This window comes from Mobula hypostoma, chromosome 8 (assembly GCF_963921235.1).
Source record: "Mobula hypostoma chromosome 8, sMobHyp1.1, whole genome shotgun sequence".
NCBI classification, from domain to species: Eukaryota; Metazoa; Chordata; class Chondrichthyes; order Myliobatiformes; family Myliobatidae; genus Mobula; species Mobula hypostoma.
This window is the reverse complement of record NC_086104.1, coordinates 92,636,681-92,654,521: the sequence shown is the minus strand read 5'-3', so window position 1 is coordinate 92,654,521 and position 17,841 is coordinate 92,636,681. Positions and strand designations below refer to the sequence as shown.

General features: G+C 38.9%; 1 protein-coding gene across 4 annotated transcripts in view; it reads left to right on the top strand.

The window, feature by feature from the left end:
• abhd12 (abhydrolase domain containing 12, lysophospholipase) overlaps nucleotides 1–17,841 on the top strand; it is a 164,491-nt gene that overhangs the window by 21,793 nt on the left and 124,857 nt on the right. For all 4 annotated transcript variants that reach the window (XM_063056340.1, XM_063056339.1, XM_063056341.1 and 1 more), the window contains 2 exons: nucleotides 7,005–7,129; nucleotides 9,176–9,281. In XM_063056340.1, coding sequence (XP_062912410.1) covers nucleotides 7,005–7,129; nucleotides 9,176–9,281 — 231 coding nt within the window. The remainder of the gene's footprint in view (nucleotides 1–7,004; nucleotides 7,130–9,175; nucleotides 9,282–17,841) is intronic.

Genomic DNA, 17,841 nt, shown 5'->3' with positions numbered 1-17,841 from the left:
CTAATCTGACTTTTGTATTTTGAGATAATCATCTTAATAATTAAGTTGGTTGCATGTTGTAATTAGTTCTCAATATCCAACCTAGTGGAAACCAGATATGGTTCTGGTGACCAAATGGAAACCAAAATGGCCTGTGAATCTATTTGTGTGCGTCTTGTCAAGCATCTTAATCAGGTAGCGATTGTAATGATTTAAAATTCATTTTCCAGAACATTTAATATATAGTATGTCAAATTCTTATTTTGCTTCAGTCACATGATGGAATTTAGTTTTAACATTTTATTTGTTTTTTAAATGTTTATATGTGAAAATACCGTAAAGAGTGAATGTGTGACATATTAGTTTATTCTGAACTTCAGAAATCCTTTTGTTCAGACTTCAAGAAATATTGATACTTGTTTTACCAGCTTCATATTATAACTGTCTGTACACACATATTGCACCTTTGGCGTGGCACCAATTTGTGCTGTTCAACATTCAGAAGTAGAATAATGACTGACTAGGATTGTATTACATGGGGATAATGGATACCCAGGAGGGATTACTCTTCAGTAATTTCATCAAGGGAACTTGGGTCGTATTGTAAATAACATGAGAAGATTAGCTGACAGCCTTAAGATTGTTGGCCCACTGTATTTTTTAAACAACATAATTTGGTAATAATTTCAGTTAGAAATAAAGTTGTACAACACAGAAACACACTGTTTGGTGCAACTCATCTATGTTGACGGTGACGCCTAACCACTCTAACCCCATTCACCTGTGTTAGGCCTGTATCTCTCTACCTCTTTCCTGTCCAAGTGCCAGTCCAAATGCCATTTTTAAATTCTGAAATTGTAGCAGACTCTGCCACTTTCTCTGGCAGCTAATTCCATATAAGCATCACCCTTTATGTGGAGAAACTTGCCCCTCCTGTCTCCTTAAAGTTTCTCCCCCCTCACTTTAAAGTTTAAACCCATGTTTTCTAGTTTTAGGTTCCCCCACCCTGGGAAATACTGATTACCTTTCATCTTTCATAATTTTATGAACTTCTGTAAGGTCACACTTTTGCCTTCCAAGTTCTTCCTCCTCCTCCTGCTGCTGCTGCTGCTGCTACTACTACTACTACTACTACTACTACGTCAACTCAGGCCGAGAAGGCTTTATGATGACAGACAACCCAACCCAAGTTCCAGTGAGAATAAATTTGGCTCATCCAATATCTCCTTGTGAGGAAACCTCTCTGTTCCAGGCAACACTTTGGTGAATCTCTTCTGCACCTTTTCAAACATCGCTACATCCTTCCTATGGTGTTGTGACCAGAACTGTACACAGTGTTCTACGTCCTGTTGCTCACTTGTCTGGATTAGCTTCCATCTGTCCCCGCTTCACTCAATTTTCAAATTGATCTATGCCCCTTTGTATTCTTTCATAATCTTCTTAATTATCTACTACACCATTTTCTGTGTTGTCAGCAAACTTGCATGCTCATCCAAATTACTTATATTCAGTACTGTGCAAATGTCTTGGGCACATATATATAGCTAGAGTGCCTAAGACTTTTGTAAAGTACTATATTTGTCAATATGGAGCAGGGAGCAAGTTTGTAAAAATGGTGGGAACAAAGGATGTTGGGAATTGTGAGGATGGAGTGCTGTGGGAGGGATGTGGGACAGGTGGCTGTGAAGGAGTGTCGGGGCGGTTGGTGGCATGGGTGCAGACACACACAGCCCTGAGACACCAGGCAAGGTAATCTGATTCCAAGCAATTGGTTTATTGATCATTACAGAATGTCTCTCTGGTGCTTCTCACTTCCTCCCCTCTCTCTACCCCTTTTCCCAACCATGATTCCCCTGTCCCTGCTCCCTTCCCACTCTCAGTCCACAATAGAGACCCATATGAGAATTAGATTTATCATCACTTGCACATGTCATGAAGTGTTTTTGTGTTGCAGAAGTACAGTGCAGTACATATAATTACTACGGTGCTATGCAGAAGCCCTGGGCATTGTACTGTACATTACAAACATCAGCAGTCTCAGCACTGTTCCCTGTGCTGCACCACTTCTTTCTCAGACTAGAAGTCTGCAATAACTCTTGACCACTAACCCCTGCCTCCTATTGCCCAGCAAATTTTGGATCCGGTTTGCCAATGCACCTTGGAGTTCACTTGTTGGACCACCCTACTGTGTGGGACTTTATCAAAAATCTTGCTGAAAACCATATAAACCATGTCTACTGCACTGACTTCATTGTTCTTGATTACCACCTCAAAAGAACTCAATCAAATTGTGAGACAGGATTTTCCCTGCAGAATGTTGTGTTGATTCTTCCGAATCAATCCCTTCCTTTCCAAATGCACATAAATCCTGTCTCTTAGAATTTTTCCAATAATTCCATACTATTGATTTAAGACTCACTGGCCTGTAATTTTTTGGCTTATCCCCATTGCCCTTTTCGAATAAGGGAACACTTATCTACTGGTCTTCTGATACCTCACCTGTGGCTAACAATAATGTATTAGAGCCCCAGTTGTCCTCTTCCTCATTTTTCATAGCGTTGTGGGTTAGGCCATTGGTTATCTACCTTAATGCGTGTCAATGTCTCTAGCACTTTGTTCTTGACACTATCAAGCGTCCTCCTCCCTTGCAATTCCTTCTTCCTGGTGAATATCAATAAAACATATACCTTTAGGATACTGTTCATGGCTCCACACATGGATTTCTGTTTTGGTTCCAAAAGGAACTTTTTGAGATTGTCCTTATGACTACTTGCCTAGGTCATTGTGTGTCCTTTGCTTCCATAACCTTTTTCTTCAGTTTTCTTCTGTACCCTATATAAATCTCACAGACTCGCTCAAAACCAAATGGCAATACCTGAAGCACTATACTTTTCCCTTTCATTCCTGATCAGGGTTTCCTAATCTTACAATCTTCGTATTTTGCACTTGCAGTAACATACTGAGCTGAGCTTCTACTATTGGCTTTTGCACATCCCTACTTAATGGATGTTGTTTCTCTCCCTAGCAAATGCCGCCAGTTTATGATATTTCCTGTTTATGTGCTTGAGTGTTTAGAATGTAGATTCTACTACTGCTTAGCATGGTTGAAGTGATAAAATGGGAAGAGACCAATGAGGAACAGAAATGCAGAGCGTTGATCTTTTGGACTCTTTAATGTATTTTCTATGTAATTACACTTAGAAATTATTACTAAGCATGGGAGAGCTTGTGCTATTTGATCAGTTACTTGCTGTATAACCAACTGCCTCCCAACTTCCAGCTTTTTAGTGATTTCGTGTGGCCATATTGGAAGGCCAGTCAGCTATCATATTGTTTGAAATGTCAAGTCAAGATGAGTTTCAAACTTTGTGCTATAGGTGGTGAATCTGAAGTTCATTGTCACAGGCAGCTGTGGACACAAGTCATTGGGTATATCTAAAGCGGAGGTTGATAGGTTTTTGATTAGTCAGGGTGTGGAAGATTATGGGAGAAGGCAGGAGAATGAGGTTGAACAGGATAATAAATTAGCCTTGAGAGAATGTTGTAGCAGACTTGATGGGCTGAATGGTATAATTCTGCTCTTATGTTTTATGGTCTATCTTTAGTTGCTAAGGTCATGTGACCACGTTAACTCATAGGGAAAGAGTTATGCCTTCATGTTGAACTAAAAGTTGCAGCTGTATACATTAGTCTGCTTTTAATTAAGGCACAAGGGACTGCAGGTGCTGGAATCTGGAGCAACCCACAAAACGCTGGTGAAGTACAGCAGTTCAGGCTGCATTTATGGAGAGAAATGGACAGTTGATATTTTTTGGTTAACCCTCTCCAACGGCACTAGGCTTTTTCAGATGAGAGTGGGATGATGTCGGAGGTTGGGAGATGATGGGTGGAAGTGTTAAAGAGCTGAAGATGACAAATCTGATAATTGAAATTTTTTTAAATCATTTGTAAATCACTGAACACTATTGTGTGAAGAGTAGCACATATTTGTACAAATGCTTTATCACTTTTCTCCTCTTGCCAGAGCTAAATAGCTAAACCTTTCTCCTTGGCTTTGTCTTATGCTGCACACCTTTCTCAGACAAACCCAAACTACTCCTCAAGACCTTCCACAAGGTCTTAAACCAACCTTTAGAATGTGGTCTTGCTGTAGATAGGGTAACTTACTCCTCCAGAGGTTGAAAATGCATCTTTGTTCACTTGCTTTAACATGTGTATGTAGTAACAAACTCGGGGAGGAACTCATCAGGTCAGGTAGTATCAGTGGAAGGAAACAGACTGGATAGACCAGCTGAGTTCTTCCAGCATCTTATTTGTTGCTCCATATTCCAGCATCTGCAGTCTCTTGTGTCTCTCTGCCTATGCAGTAGAAGCCCAGTGTTGTACTGCACTTTAGAAGTTCAGTTATATCAACTTGCAATTTTTAAGGTCAGTGTGTCATTGACTGTTATATGATATAAACTTTAAATGTTTAACACCATTAAATATGCCTTTGTGACCTTTCACATATCAAATAACACTAAAAGTTTATGATCCACGTGAGCTATCACGGCGAGTTTCCAGTTTCCTGATTTTTAAGGTCTCCACTAAAGGCCAGTGTTAATGAAAAGACCATGGAATGTTAACCAGACTTCAGATCCACAAGTGGCCTTTTAAGTGTAACCACCTTCAAGATAAGATAAAATTATGTTACAATTAAAAATTTGCTGCTCAGCAGTTAGTCTGATGAAAATTGAAATAAAAGTAGAAAACACTGGAAACATTTAGTAGGTCAGGCATCTCCAGAAGAAGAAACAAAGAATGTTTCAGGTTGAAGACCCTTCATCAGAACTGGGAAAGGGAAACAAATTTGATTTAAGTAGCAGGGAAGATGAGGGAGGGGTGGAGCAAAGGAATATTTCTAATAGAGTGAGACCGGATGATTAATGTGTCAGTTGAGGCAAAGGACAGTAGCTGTCTCTCTCCTTCATTGTCTGCTACCAAAACTAACTTGTTTCTCTCTTTCTCCTTCCTGAAATATTGACCATTTCTCTTTCCACAGATGCTACCTAAAACCTGCTTAGTGCTTCCAGTATTTTCTGTTTTTATTTTAGTTACATTGATGGAAATAGTGGAGTCTTAAATCACAAGATGTAATAGAAAATATGTAGTATCATCTGGCCTTACCTCAGTGTTGTAAATTCTACATAAAAGAAAAACATGCTGGCAGTATCCTTGTCAGGAATTTTTCATCTCCAAGCTGGAAACTCTTGATATTCAGAGTGTGCTTTCTTAAAGCTTTCCTGTACTGCAACATCTTTCACAATTTCAACTGTCTTTAGCTGATGATGTTAAATACATTAGATTCTAGTTAATTGGGACATATTGGGATTGGTACATTTTGGCTCAAGTAAGTGGTTGCCCCAATTAGCTGAAGTTTCATGGAAATAGTTAAAAAGGTATAAAAAAGACAAACTACCATTTAACTGAGTAACACATTATATATTTAAATGAAATACAGAACAAAGTAGAACACTATCAAAACTACTACAGTACTATAAAACTGTATTGGTTCGTAATAGTTATCAATGGAGGAATTCATCCAGTGTATGCTGCCATATTCTTTTGATTGACTGTAAATGAAAAAAATCAGCGCAAGCACCCTATGCAGATAACAGACATACAATGCTTTCGTCAATTGCATCCTCCGATCTTCATTTTCATTGTAACATTCAAGATGATTGTTGATACCTTCAAATTCTTCATAGTCCTTAACTTGTTGAAGTAGTGAAATCGTTTTATTTTCACTCCCAGCTGTTTCTCACATCTCTAAGCTTGAATGCTTAAATCCGCTTTGAGCAAAACAGTTTTGAATTGTCTTACTGTTTATTTCTTGCCAACTGTCAGTGACAAAAATCATTGCTTTTTGAACTGAAATGCACACAGCTGAAGCTATTTTAAAAACTGTTCACTCTAAGCATGGTGTAATATCTAATGGCCACACAAGTGCACTCATCTGATGGTAGTTAGAAACTGTTTGGCAACAGTCTCCTGTCCCAGCTAAGCAGCATAGTGTCCCAAATAATTGGTTTTCTACTTATATGGTGGCATGTTTCTCTGAAGCAGTGTTGTACATCAACTTTACTTAAAGCTGTTGTAAAATCATGATATACCTTCCACACAGTGCCAACCTTAGTTTATATGGTGTTTTAAGAATATTTCAAATAATGTTTGTCAGAAAGTAAAATTTTGTTTCTGTATTTATAAAGGATTTGCATACTAGTTGCACATTAGCTGGTTAAAATAACAAACCCAGCATTCAGATATCCATCGTTCAAATAATGAATGCTTTATAGTGTGCATAACTAGAACATTACTTCAGAGTCATTCTCTTTCTCTTTCAGTGTTTGTTTTCCAGTACTCACCCAGTACTGAACATGATTGCAGTTCATGTTCTCCTGTTTGTAAATGGTCGCAGCTCACATTTTGGGTCCTTTGTAGAGGAGCCTGTCCCACTATTTTCCCTATTTTTCCCACCCCAAAACCTCCCAATTTTCACTCCCCTTGGCCCTAAGTGATTGACTACTAGCCAAGTATTTCATTGCCGTGTACTTTGTACTGTATTTTGTGTTAGAAAGATCAGCACCGTGATTAATGAATATTCAAGCATAAATATCCTTTCATATGATTAATTACTTCTGTGAGAATATTGATGATCTACTCTTAAATAAAAATATTGTATAATTCATCTTTGGGAAGGAATGATGTTTTACACAGCATCTGGTAACAATTCAGTAAGTTGTCTTGCTGTTAACTTAAGGTACAGTATTCCTTTTCTTAAAGCTTTGCAATAGAAATGAATGCAAATTTTAAAAATTCTATTAGCTTTGTATCCATTTAATTTTGTTCTGCTTTTAATTATAAATGAATGAAATGTGATTATGAAAAGAGCATTTTGGTTTATTCACAATATAGAATTACTGATTACAGTGCTTGTCCTGTTTGTTGAGTAGCATTTTTCCATTTTTCTTTCTCTTTTGCTTTAGACGATCCCGTTTGTTGAACAGAATCAAGAAAGTAGCTTTGTGGTTCTTAGCAGTGTACATATGCATTCCTTTCATAGTAAAGCTATGTCCAGCCATCCAAGCCAAGCTAGTCTTCTTAAATTTTGGTGAGTACTACACTATGTGCTACTGATTACCAATTCAATACACTAGACCATTCAAAGTATTATGCACTAGCATTGACCTTTAACTGTATAAATTGGAGTTCTAGAGTTCTTTCCTTAAGTCTATTGTCTTGCTATCTCTCTGTCATTTCTTATTAGACCAAGCTCTTTGTCCAAGCTTGTGGTAATTTTGACCAAAGATTTGTTTTTCCCTGATTTAGATAGGAACGAGCTAGTTACTGTTAAATTAGATCTTCACGCTCCTGTGACTAGCACTGTTCGACTTTACTACTAAATAAATCAAAGCCCTTGAGCATTGCACCTATTCCCCTTGTGTGCTTGGTTGTTGTGCATTTTTTAAATGTAAATTTATAATGCATCTGCTTTTTCCTTGTAATTGCCCTCTACCTCTTAACTTTTCAGTTAATTTCCACATTTTTCTAAAATTTATGTGTTGCTAGTTAAACTTCACGTTGTTCTGTATCAGTGTAATGTGGTGTTCCAATTTCTTGATTTCTCCTGCCTATCTCTAGTCTTAGAATCAGAATATTATATATGAAATACCCAGGGCAGATCTGGGTATTCTCTTGAGAATATATATACAGGTTGAGTACCCTTATCCGAAATGCTTGGGGCCAGAAGTGTTTTGGATTAGGATTTTTTTTGAATTTTGAAATATATAATGAGATAGCTTGGGATTGCCATCATGTCTAACTTTGAAATTATGTGCTACCAGTGTGTACTTGCATTAAAAATGATTACATACCATTAATAAATATAATGTGTGCAGGGTAACAAAAGCAGCACAGCAGCATCGGGAGAATACCTGAATCAGCTGTTCAACAGCAGCAAACAAAGGCAGGCTTTCAGTCTCCACCTGCCATGTTGTGTTTTGATTATAAGGTTACAGTACACCATTTGTACATTACATTTTTTTAGGTTTTATGTAAAATATGAAAATAATATTATAGACTGTTCTGCTGTTAGATTTTCAAAAGTGAGGTTTTAAAAAATTTAATGATGTTATGTAAGATATAAAAACAATCGGCATCGTAGACTTGTTCTGGTGTTGGATTTTCATGATCAGCAGACAACTTGAAAATTTAATACTGTGCTTTTTCTTAAATTTCTGCAACTACCCTGCTGAATATTCAGAATTACTTTCAAATTTTCTGTTTGTTGTGATAAATCTTTACTTGTTTCATGATCAACATACCGTTAAATGGTATATGTTCACTCCGCTGACAATGCACGATCAAGATCTTCATGTTTTTCCCTTATGCTGTGTTTTTCTATTTTTCATTAACTTCTGCTCATTACATATGTGAGGTCATCTCTCAGAGCTGCCTGTGGTGCGTAGAGACCTGTGTATCTCGCCTGTGAACCTTCCCAGTATCTTGTGGAATTTTCCATTTGTGACATCATGTCAGCGCTCAAAAAAATTGAATTTTGGAGGTTTTCGGATTTTGGAATTTGTCATTAAAATAGATGATAGCTTAGCATCCACAGATAATGTAGGCCTTTTGATCATTCTCTTTTACCCTCAAATTAAACAGTCATATTTTATTGGTGGTCAGAAGTCACACGAGTTGGTATTCTGGTTGTCACTGCCTCTAGTACAAGCTTGCACACAAATATATTTAATTACTGAATCTCAGTTTCTGTGGTTGCCATGGTGAGATTTAAATTCCCATTTCTAGATCAAACCAGACCTCTGAATACTAATATAATTACTTTTGCTGCTATACTAACTTAAACTGTAAACAAAGTATTTTTATCAACACAGACACTATTGATTCCTTGCATAAGAGATTTTAGTGGAAAGCTATTTTGAAATTTAAATATTAGAAAATGTGCAAATAAGCATTGTTTGGGGGAAATTGGGGTAAATAGAATCAGTCTTTTGACAAAGGACATTTTATATAGATATGAGAAGGGGTTTCAACTTGCATGTGTACATCAGAGAATCACCGTAGATTTAATCTTAAATCTGAACTTTCATATGAACTTTGTTGTCATGAAAACTGTTTGTGGCTCTGTTTCTCTTAGTGCGCGTACCATATTTCATTGATTTAAAAAGGCCACAAGACCAAGGTTTGAACCACACATGGAATTTTTATCTTCAACCTGAAGAGATGATTACTATCGGTGCTTGGTAAGTAACTGAAGAGGCTTGTAAAGGACAGTAGAAAACAAACATTCCAGATATTGGAACATTTAAAAATAGTTGTTAAAATACACCTTGCTTTCCTTTAAGGAAATGATATTTAATTTCATCTTTCAAAGATTAAGAAAATTTATTATCGAAGTATGTATATGTCACAATATACACTGCTTCACTGGGCAGAGAATTCCAGATTCACCACCCTCTGGAAAAAGCAGTTCCTCCTCAACTCTGTCCTAAATCTACTCCCCTGAATCTTGAGGCTATGTTCCCTAGTTCTAATCTTACCTACCCTTGGAAACAACTTTCCTGCCTCTATCTTATCTATCTCTTTCATAATTTTATGTTTCTATAAGATTTCCTCTCATTCTTCTGAATTCCAGCAAGTACAGTCCCAGTCAACTCAACCTCTCTTCACAGTCTAACCCCCTCATCTCTGGAATCAATCTTGTGAACCTCTTCTTCACCACCTCCAAAGCCAGTATATCCTTCCTACATGACAGCATGAGACAGGAATTGGCTATGATAGATTGGGGAACTTTACTTGGTAGATTAAGGATGGACGGTGTATCCATGAACAACAATATGAATTATTCATTCCTATTGAAAGTAAAACAGTAAAGAGGATATGGCTGTGACTTAGAACAGCGGTCCCCAACCACCGGGCCGTGGACCGGTACTGGGCCGCAAAGCATGTGCTACCGGGCCGCGAGGAAATGATATGATTTGGCGATATGAGTCAGCTGCACCTTTCCTCATTCCCTGTCACGCCCACTGTGGAGCTTGAACACACACGAGGTCATTAAGCGCGCATCATCCACGTCAGCGCGGGAAGATCAGCTCCTTGAGCTTGCAAATGATGGTGGGCTGAAAAGTATGTTTGACATAACATCTCTGCCGGCATTCTGGATCAAAGTTAAGGCTGAATATCCTGAGATAGCCACGAAAGCACTGAAAACGTTGCTTCCATTTCCAACATATCTCTGCAATGAATACAACGAAAACTAAACTGCGGAATAAACTGGATATAAGGAACCCCCTTCGAGTATCGCTGTCTCCCATCACCCCTCGATGGCACCATCTTGTTGCAGGGAATAAGTATTCAGCCCAGGGCTCCCACTGATTCAGCGATATTGGTGCGTTGCAATAATTTTATATATTCATACGGGGAAAATATGTGCTGTGTGTTTAATATCCAAATGTTACTTAAAATGTTATGATGCTATTGAGTTATATAACCATATAACAATTACAGCATGGAAACAGACCATCTCTGCCCTTCTAGTCCGTGCCGAACGCTACTCTCACCTAGTCCCACCGACCTGCACTCAGCCCATAACCCTCCATTCCTTTCCTGTCGATATATCTATCCAATTTTTCTTTAAATGATAATATCGAACCTGCTTCTGCCACTTCTACTGGATGTTCATTCAACACTTGCTTCAAGCTCCCCTGATAATTGACTTATCACTATATTCATGCGAGGAAAATATGCGCTGTGTGTTTAATATTAAATTCGTTAGATAAACCCTTTTAGAAACGAAATTGAGTGTATTAGCCACTTATCACCTATATTCCGGTCATGATTAAAACCCTTTCACCCTCTGAACAGAATCGCCAAAAACGATTTGTAGAAAAAAAATGGTCACGTACACGCATGCGCACAGGTGCCCGCGTAAGGCTGCATGGTCTTGGTAGTCTTCCTTGGGGTAAACACAACGTATTTGACTACTACTCTTGTCCGTTGGCAACCCTACCCCCCCACCCCCCGCGTCAGCCGGTCTGCAAGAATATTGTCAATAATAAATTGGTCCACGTTGCAAAAAAGGTTGGGGACCCCTGACTTAGAAGATATTAGGCATAATATTAGATCCGATTGTATTCACATCAAAGTTGCTGGTGAACGCAGCAGGCCAAGCAGCATCTGTAGGAAGAGGTGCAGTCGACGTTTCAGGCCGAGACCCTTCGTCAGGACTAACTGGCGTTAAAAAAGTTAGTCCTGACGAAGAGTCTCGGCCTGAAACGTCGACTGCACCTCTTCCTACAGATGCTGCTTGGCCTGCTGCGTTCACCAGCAACTTTGATGTGTGTTGCTTGAATTTCCAGCATCTGCAGAATTCCTGTTGTTTCCGATTGTATTCATTTTCTTTTTGCCCCTTATGCTCTTGGCCATGTAAGAGTAGTGAATATTGACCTATGAATACTGCTAATACACTCACCTTAGTGTCTATACTGCATTGAAAGTCAGGGATACCCTCACTCTTAAACTTGCCCCTAGATCCTTGCCTGCTTTCTCTGATAATTATATGACACTCTTAGGGGTTTAACAAAGTTAACAGTCAATGTGAGGAACCATTTATTTTTGATAAATATTGCATTCATTCATGGGTGTCCCTCTGATTTTGACAGATGTGTTACTGGCAGCTTCTGGTCATATATGAGCCATGTATGCGTAAGTGTGACTATGTGCTGTGTTTTGCACCTTGGCCCTGGAGGAACTCTTTTTTTTTAAAAAAAAAAAATGTGTATGGTTGAATGACAATTAAACTTGAACTTGTTAAGCATCCCTTAGACAAGGAGGTTGCCACCTGTGTCCATGTACTTGTAAAGATTCTATTGCCAGCTCTATAACATCATTTGAAGATATAAGTATTCCCTGGATGCACACTCCTGTTGGAATGTTGCATTGTGGTGTGATTCCTCGGGGTTGCTTCCTGAGGTCAGAACTGTGAAGAAAGATGAGAAGGTTCCTGGTGCCACTGCGGGTCAGTTGTTATTCTCCTGCTTTGTCATTTCAGATTCTGATGAAATATAATCTTGCAATAACAAGAGGTTCCTTCTGGCTTTTCTGATTCTGTGGGAAAACCTGCCAATTCCTGGGAGTGCAAGGATAGAGATTGCAATTTGAGTCTGCCTACTTGATGTATGTTTTGGACTCTATGCTCTGTCATTAACCCAAAGCAACATTCTTTAAAGGTTGTTATGTTTTTTTTTGTTGATGGGGCAAGATCAGTCTTGCAAACATCATTGTGGTGGAAAATTTTACCAGAAACAAACTTGACATTTCATTGCTCTTACTGCTGTTTGAGTGTACTGGGTACCAGAAAAACAGTATTGGGCTGCAGGAAATATCTTTAACTAAACAAAATCCACGTTAATGAATAGTGTCAATTTCCATTGAAATGTGCACACAAAAGCTCACTAATGTTAAATTTGTGGGCATAGCATTGTTTCTTGCTTGGCCCATTCTTCCAGCTTTCTGAGTAAACACCAGCACACTAGTCTGCCTTTGCACCATCTCTCATCCTTGTCTGGCATTCATTTTTTTCAAGCATCTGAAATGCATATTATTTTCTTTAATAAATACATGCCGCTTTGCAGAGAAATGCAGGCTGTCGTATAATAGTTGTTCCTTTTGAACTAATTTGAAACTACTTGGATCTGGGACTATATCACATGAATAACTGCAGAAGATGGCTCAGGTTCTAGATCCTCAACTGAATTTTTTTATGTCAAGCATTATAGAAAGTTACATTCAGTTACCAGTTTATTAGGTCCACCTTGTACACCTAGTTAATGCAAATATCTAATCAGCCAATCATACAGACATGGTCAAGAGGTTCAATTGTTGTTCAAGCCAAGCATCAGAATGGGGACGAAATGTGGTCTAAGTGACTTTGACAGTAGAATGTTTGTTGGTGCCAGGCAGAGTGGTTTGAGTACCTGAGAAACTGCTGATCTCCTGGTTTCACGCACACCAGTCTCTAGCGTTTACAGAAGATAGTGTGAAAAACAGAAAGTATTCAGCCAGCAGCAGTTTTGTGGGTGAAAAGACCATGTTAATGGGGGGTCAGAGGGGAATGGCCAGACTAGTTAAAGCTGATAGGAAAGCGAGGTAACTCAAGTAACCGTGTGTTACAACAGTGGTGTGTAGAAGAACATTTCTGAATGCACAACACTTTGAACCTTGAAGTTAATGGGCTACAGCAGCAGACGACCACAAATATAGCCATTGAGGTTATATAGAAATAATTATTGTGAGAACAAGAAAATACAATCCAGTGAAAATTTGCCCAGGTCAGATATCAGAATCAAATCTGCTTATCTTTATCCTTTGAAAGCCCATATCCTTTTACTTCCTGCTGAAATTGAAACCAATATAGTTCCTCTTTGTATGTTTCCAATAGGTCACTGTTGTTCTGCTTAAAATGGTGGTGTGAGTATTCAGCGACTTCTGGCTGGATTTTTACTTGTCATTCAAGTTAAATTGCATTTGTTTGTTGTATATTCATACAAGTCTGTAATACTTGTTGAAACAGCAAAACAATTTTACTATATCTGGTTTAAATATGCATATTTGCGGCTTAACAATGCCATGTTGATGTAGATTAAACAAAGTCGAGTTTGTTCATTTCACTGTTGTTCAACTAGGAAACAAAAGCACCAGCGAAGAGAAAGTCAGTGTTTGCAGATGCAAAGCTGCCAGCAATCTTTTTGTGGAGCTGGATTAAACAAAAATATCAAAAGTGCATTTAGTGCCGTCCTCAATCATTTGTTAAATAACAAGACAGCAACTGGATTATTTAAACAAATGCTGAGGTTATTTTTTTATGTATCGTCCTTCATCCTGGAGGTTAGAGTGATCTGTATCTTGTTTATTTCAGTGATACGGTTTGATAATGATGATGCTTTTTAGCACAGTGCCAGTTGTTTGCTGCTAATTTTTCCAGTTAGACAAGGTAACTACACTAGTTCAGTGAGGAGGTCTATTACCAGCCGGGGATATGTATTGCTGAAATTCATTCAAAAGAGGAAAAAAAAAAGTAATACTTTTGTATTCATTGGCATAAATGGATGTTAGAGTAGGGGTGGGAAAATGAGACACTTTACATTTAAGGCTCAAGAGCATAATGTTATAGGTCAGCAAGACATCTACCCCTCCGCTTTCTTTGAGAAAGTACAGGAGAGTAAGGTATCTAGAGTCTAGATACTGTGATACTCTCCTGTGCTAGCTGTTTTGTACTATTGCTGTGAAATTTTCAATTTGGTCCCAGGATTTTATTGAGAATGTGTTAAGATTATCCAAAGTTGTTTCATGGAAGATATTTGCAATTAGGAAACAGTAGTCAGCTCTGATCTTGGAGCTGGTGGTTCAAGTTTAGTGTACACACACACAGTGTCTTGGGAGTGACAGGAAATCTGAGTATTTAAACTCCTAACTTTCAACTTTATTATCATTTTCTGTACAGTTCAGTTAAATTGATACTCCTCACATACACATTCTCAGATCTGCCAATTTTGTGTGTTAATCAGACCATAATACATACCCCTGTTAGAGTCATAGAGCAGTATGCAGAGAAACTGGTCCTTTGGCTCATCTAGCTCATTCTGACCCATTGACCCTCACATGGACCATTGCTCTCCATGTCCCTCCCATCCATGTACTCGTCCGAACCTTTCTTAAATGCTGAAATCGAACCCGCATCCACCACTTCTGCTGGTAGCTCGTTCTACACCTGCACCATTCTCTGAGTGAAGAAGTTCTCGCTCAGGTTTTCGTTAAATACAATAGATTGCAGTTAATTGGGACCAGTACATTTGGACCCAATTAAGTGGCTGCCCCAATTAGCTGAAATTTCATGGAAATAGTTAAGAAGATATAAAAAGGGACCGACTACTGTTTAACAAGTATTTAATTGAGATACAAGAACAAATTAGAATACTTCTAATACAATGACAGTACTAAAAGCAAGGTATTAGATATAATAGAATTCCTCCAGAGAATACTGCCCTGCTCTTTTGCTAGTAAATGAACAAAATTGGCACAGACTCCTAGTGCAAATGATGGACTGCCTTCATACAATGCTTTTGATCAGCGGTCCCCAACCATTGGGCCGCGGACTGGTACCGGGCCGCAGAGCATGCACTACCGGGCCGTGAGGAAACGATATGATTTGGCGATATGAGTCAGCTGCACCTTTCCTCATTCCCTGTCACGCCCACTGTTGAGCCATTACGCATGCGAGGTCACTATGCGCGCGCCGTCCGTGTCAGCGCGGGAAGGAGATCAACTCCTCGAGCTTGCAAATGACGGCGGGCTGAAAAGTATGTTTGATATAACATCTCTGCCGGCATTCTGGATCAAAGTCAAGGCTCAATATCCTGAGGTAGCCACGGAAGCACTGAAAACGTTGCTTCCATTTCCAACATATCGCTGCAATGAATGCAACGAAAACTAAATTACGGAATAGACTAGACATAAGGAACCCCCTTCGAGTATCGCTGTCTCCCATCACCCCTTGATAGGACCGTCTTGTTGCAGGAAAACAAGCCCAGGGCTCCCACTGATTCAGCGATATTGGTGTGTTGCAATGATTTTATATGTTCATATGGGGAAAATATGCGCTGTGTGTTTAATATCCAAACGTTACTTAAAATGTTATGCTATTGACTTATATAACCATATAACAAATACAGCACGGAAACAGGCCATCTTTGCCCTTCTAGTCCGTGCCGAATGTTATTCTCAACTCGTCCCACCGACCTGCACTCAGCCCATAATCCTCCATTCTTTTCCTGTCCATATACCTATCCAATTTAACTTTAAATGATAATATTGAACCTGCTTCTGCACTTCTACTGGAAGTTCATTCAACACTTACTTCAAGCTCCCCTGTCCTTCCCTGATAATTGACTTATCGCTATATTCATGCGAAGAAAATATGCGCTGTGTGTTTAATATTAAATTCATTAGATAAACCCTTTTAGAAATGAAATTGAGTGTATTAGTCACTTATTACCGATATTCCGGTTGTGATTAACACACCACCCCCGCCGAACAGAATCGCCAAAAACGATTTGTAGAAAAATAATCGGCACGTGCGCGCATGCGTAAGTCACACATGCACACTGGTGCCCGCTCAAGGCTTCATGGTCATTGTAGTCTTATCTGGGTAAACACAATGTATTTGACTGCTACTCTTGTCCGTTGGCAACCATCCTTCCCACACCCCCCCGCCCCCGGTCGGCCGGTCCGCAAGAATATTGTCAATATGAAATCGGTCCACAGTGCTAAAAAGGTTGGGGACCCCTGCTTTTGATGATTGCATCTGCCAAATTGTTATGATCATTGTAACATTCAAGATGATTGCTGATGCCTTTAAATTCTTTGTAGTTTCTAACTCATTGAAGTAGTGAAATTGTTCAATTTTGACTCCCGTCTGTTTCTTGCATCCCCAAGCCAGAATACTTGAAACAACAGTGAGCAAAACAGTTCTGAATTTTCTTACTGCTTATTTCTTGCTGTCAGTTACAAAAATCACTGCTTTTTGAACATGCAACTGATGCTATTGTTAAAGACTGTTTGCTCTAATCACACTGTAGTGTTTAATGGCCTCACAAGTACTCAAGTCTGACACTAGTTAGAAACTATTTGGCATGTCTTATGTCCTAATTAGATAGCATACTGTCCCAAATAAATGAAGGGAATACCTGTTATTTTCTCAATTAGTTTTTATTCTTTAAGGTTTGTCCCAGATGAGCAAATGCCCTGATTAATCAATTGCCCAGTTAATTGGATTCCACTCTATTTCACCTTTTACCCTTAACCTACAACCACTAGTTCTTGGTCTTATCCAACATCAGTATAAAAAGCCTGCCTGAATCTACACTATCTATACCTCACATAATTTAGTATACCTCTATCAAATCTCCTCTCATTCTCCTACGCTGCAGGGAATAAAGTCCTACCTATTCAGCCTTTTCCTATGTCTCGAGCCCTGGCAACAATCTTGTAAATTTTCTGTGTACTCTTTCAATGTTATTGATATTTTTCCTGTAGGTAGGTGACAAGAACTACACACAATACTCCAAATTTTGCCTTACCATCACCTTATACAATTTCAATTTAACATCCAAATCCTGGGCTCAGTACTTTGATTTATGAAGGCCAATGTGCCGAAAGCTCTCATTACAATCTTATCTACCTGTGATGCCACTTTCAAGGAATTATGGATCTATATTTCCAGATCTCTTTGTTCTACCATACTCCACAGTACCCTACCTTTCACTGTGTAAGTCCTACCCTGTTTGGTTTTACCAAAATGCAACATCTCACACTTGTCTGAATTAAATTCCATTTACCATTTTTCAGCCCATTTTCCCAGCAGGTCCACATCCTGCTCCAAGCTTTGATAGTCTTCCTCACTGTCCATTACACCCCCAATCTTTGTGTCATCTGCTAATCTGCTGATTCAGTTTCCTTCATTGTCATTGAGATTGTTGTTTGTCATCTATATTAACAATGGACCCAGCACTAATCCCTGCAGCACAGCAGTAGTCACAGGCTTCCAGTCAGAAGGGCAATGATCTACTATCACTCTCTGGCTTCTCTCACAAAGTTAATGTCTAATTGATTTTGCTACATCATCCTGAATTCCAAGTTACTGAATCTTATTGAACAGCCTCCAATGCAGGACCTTGTCAAAGGCCTTGCCATTGTAGACAACATCCACTGGCATAGAATTCATCAACTTTCCTGGTAACCTCTTCA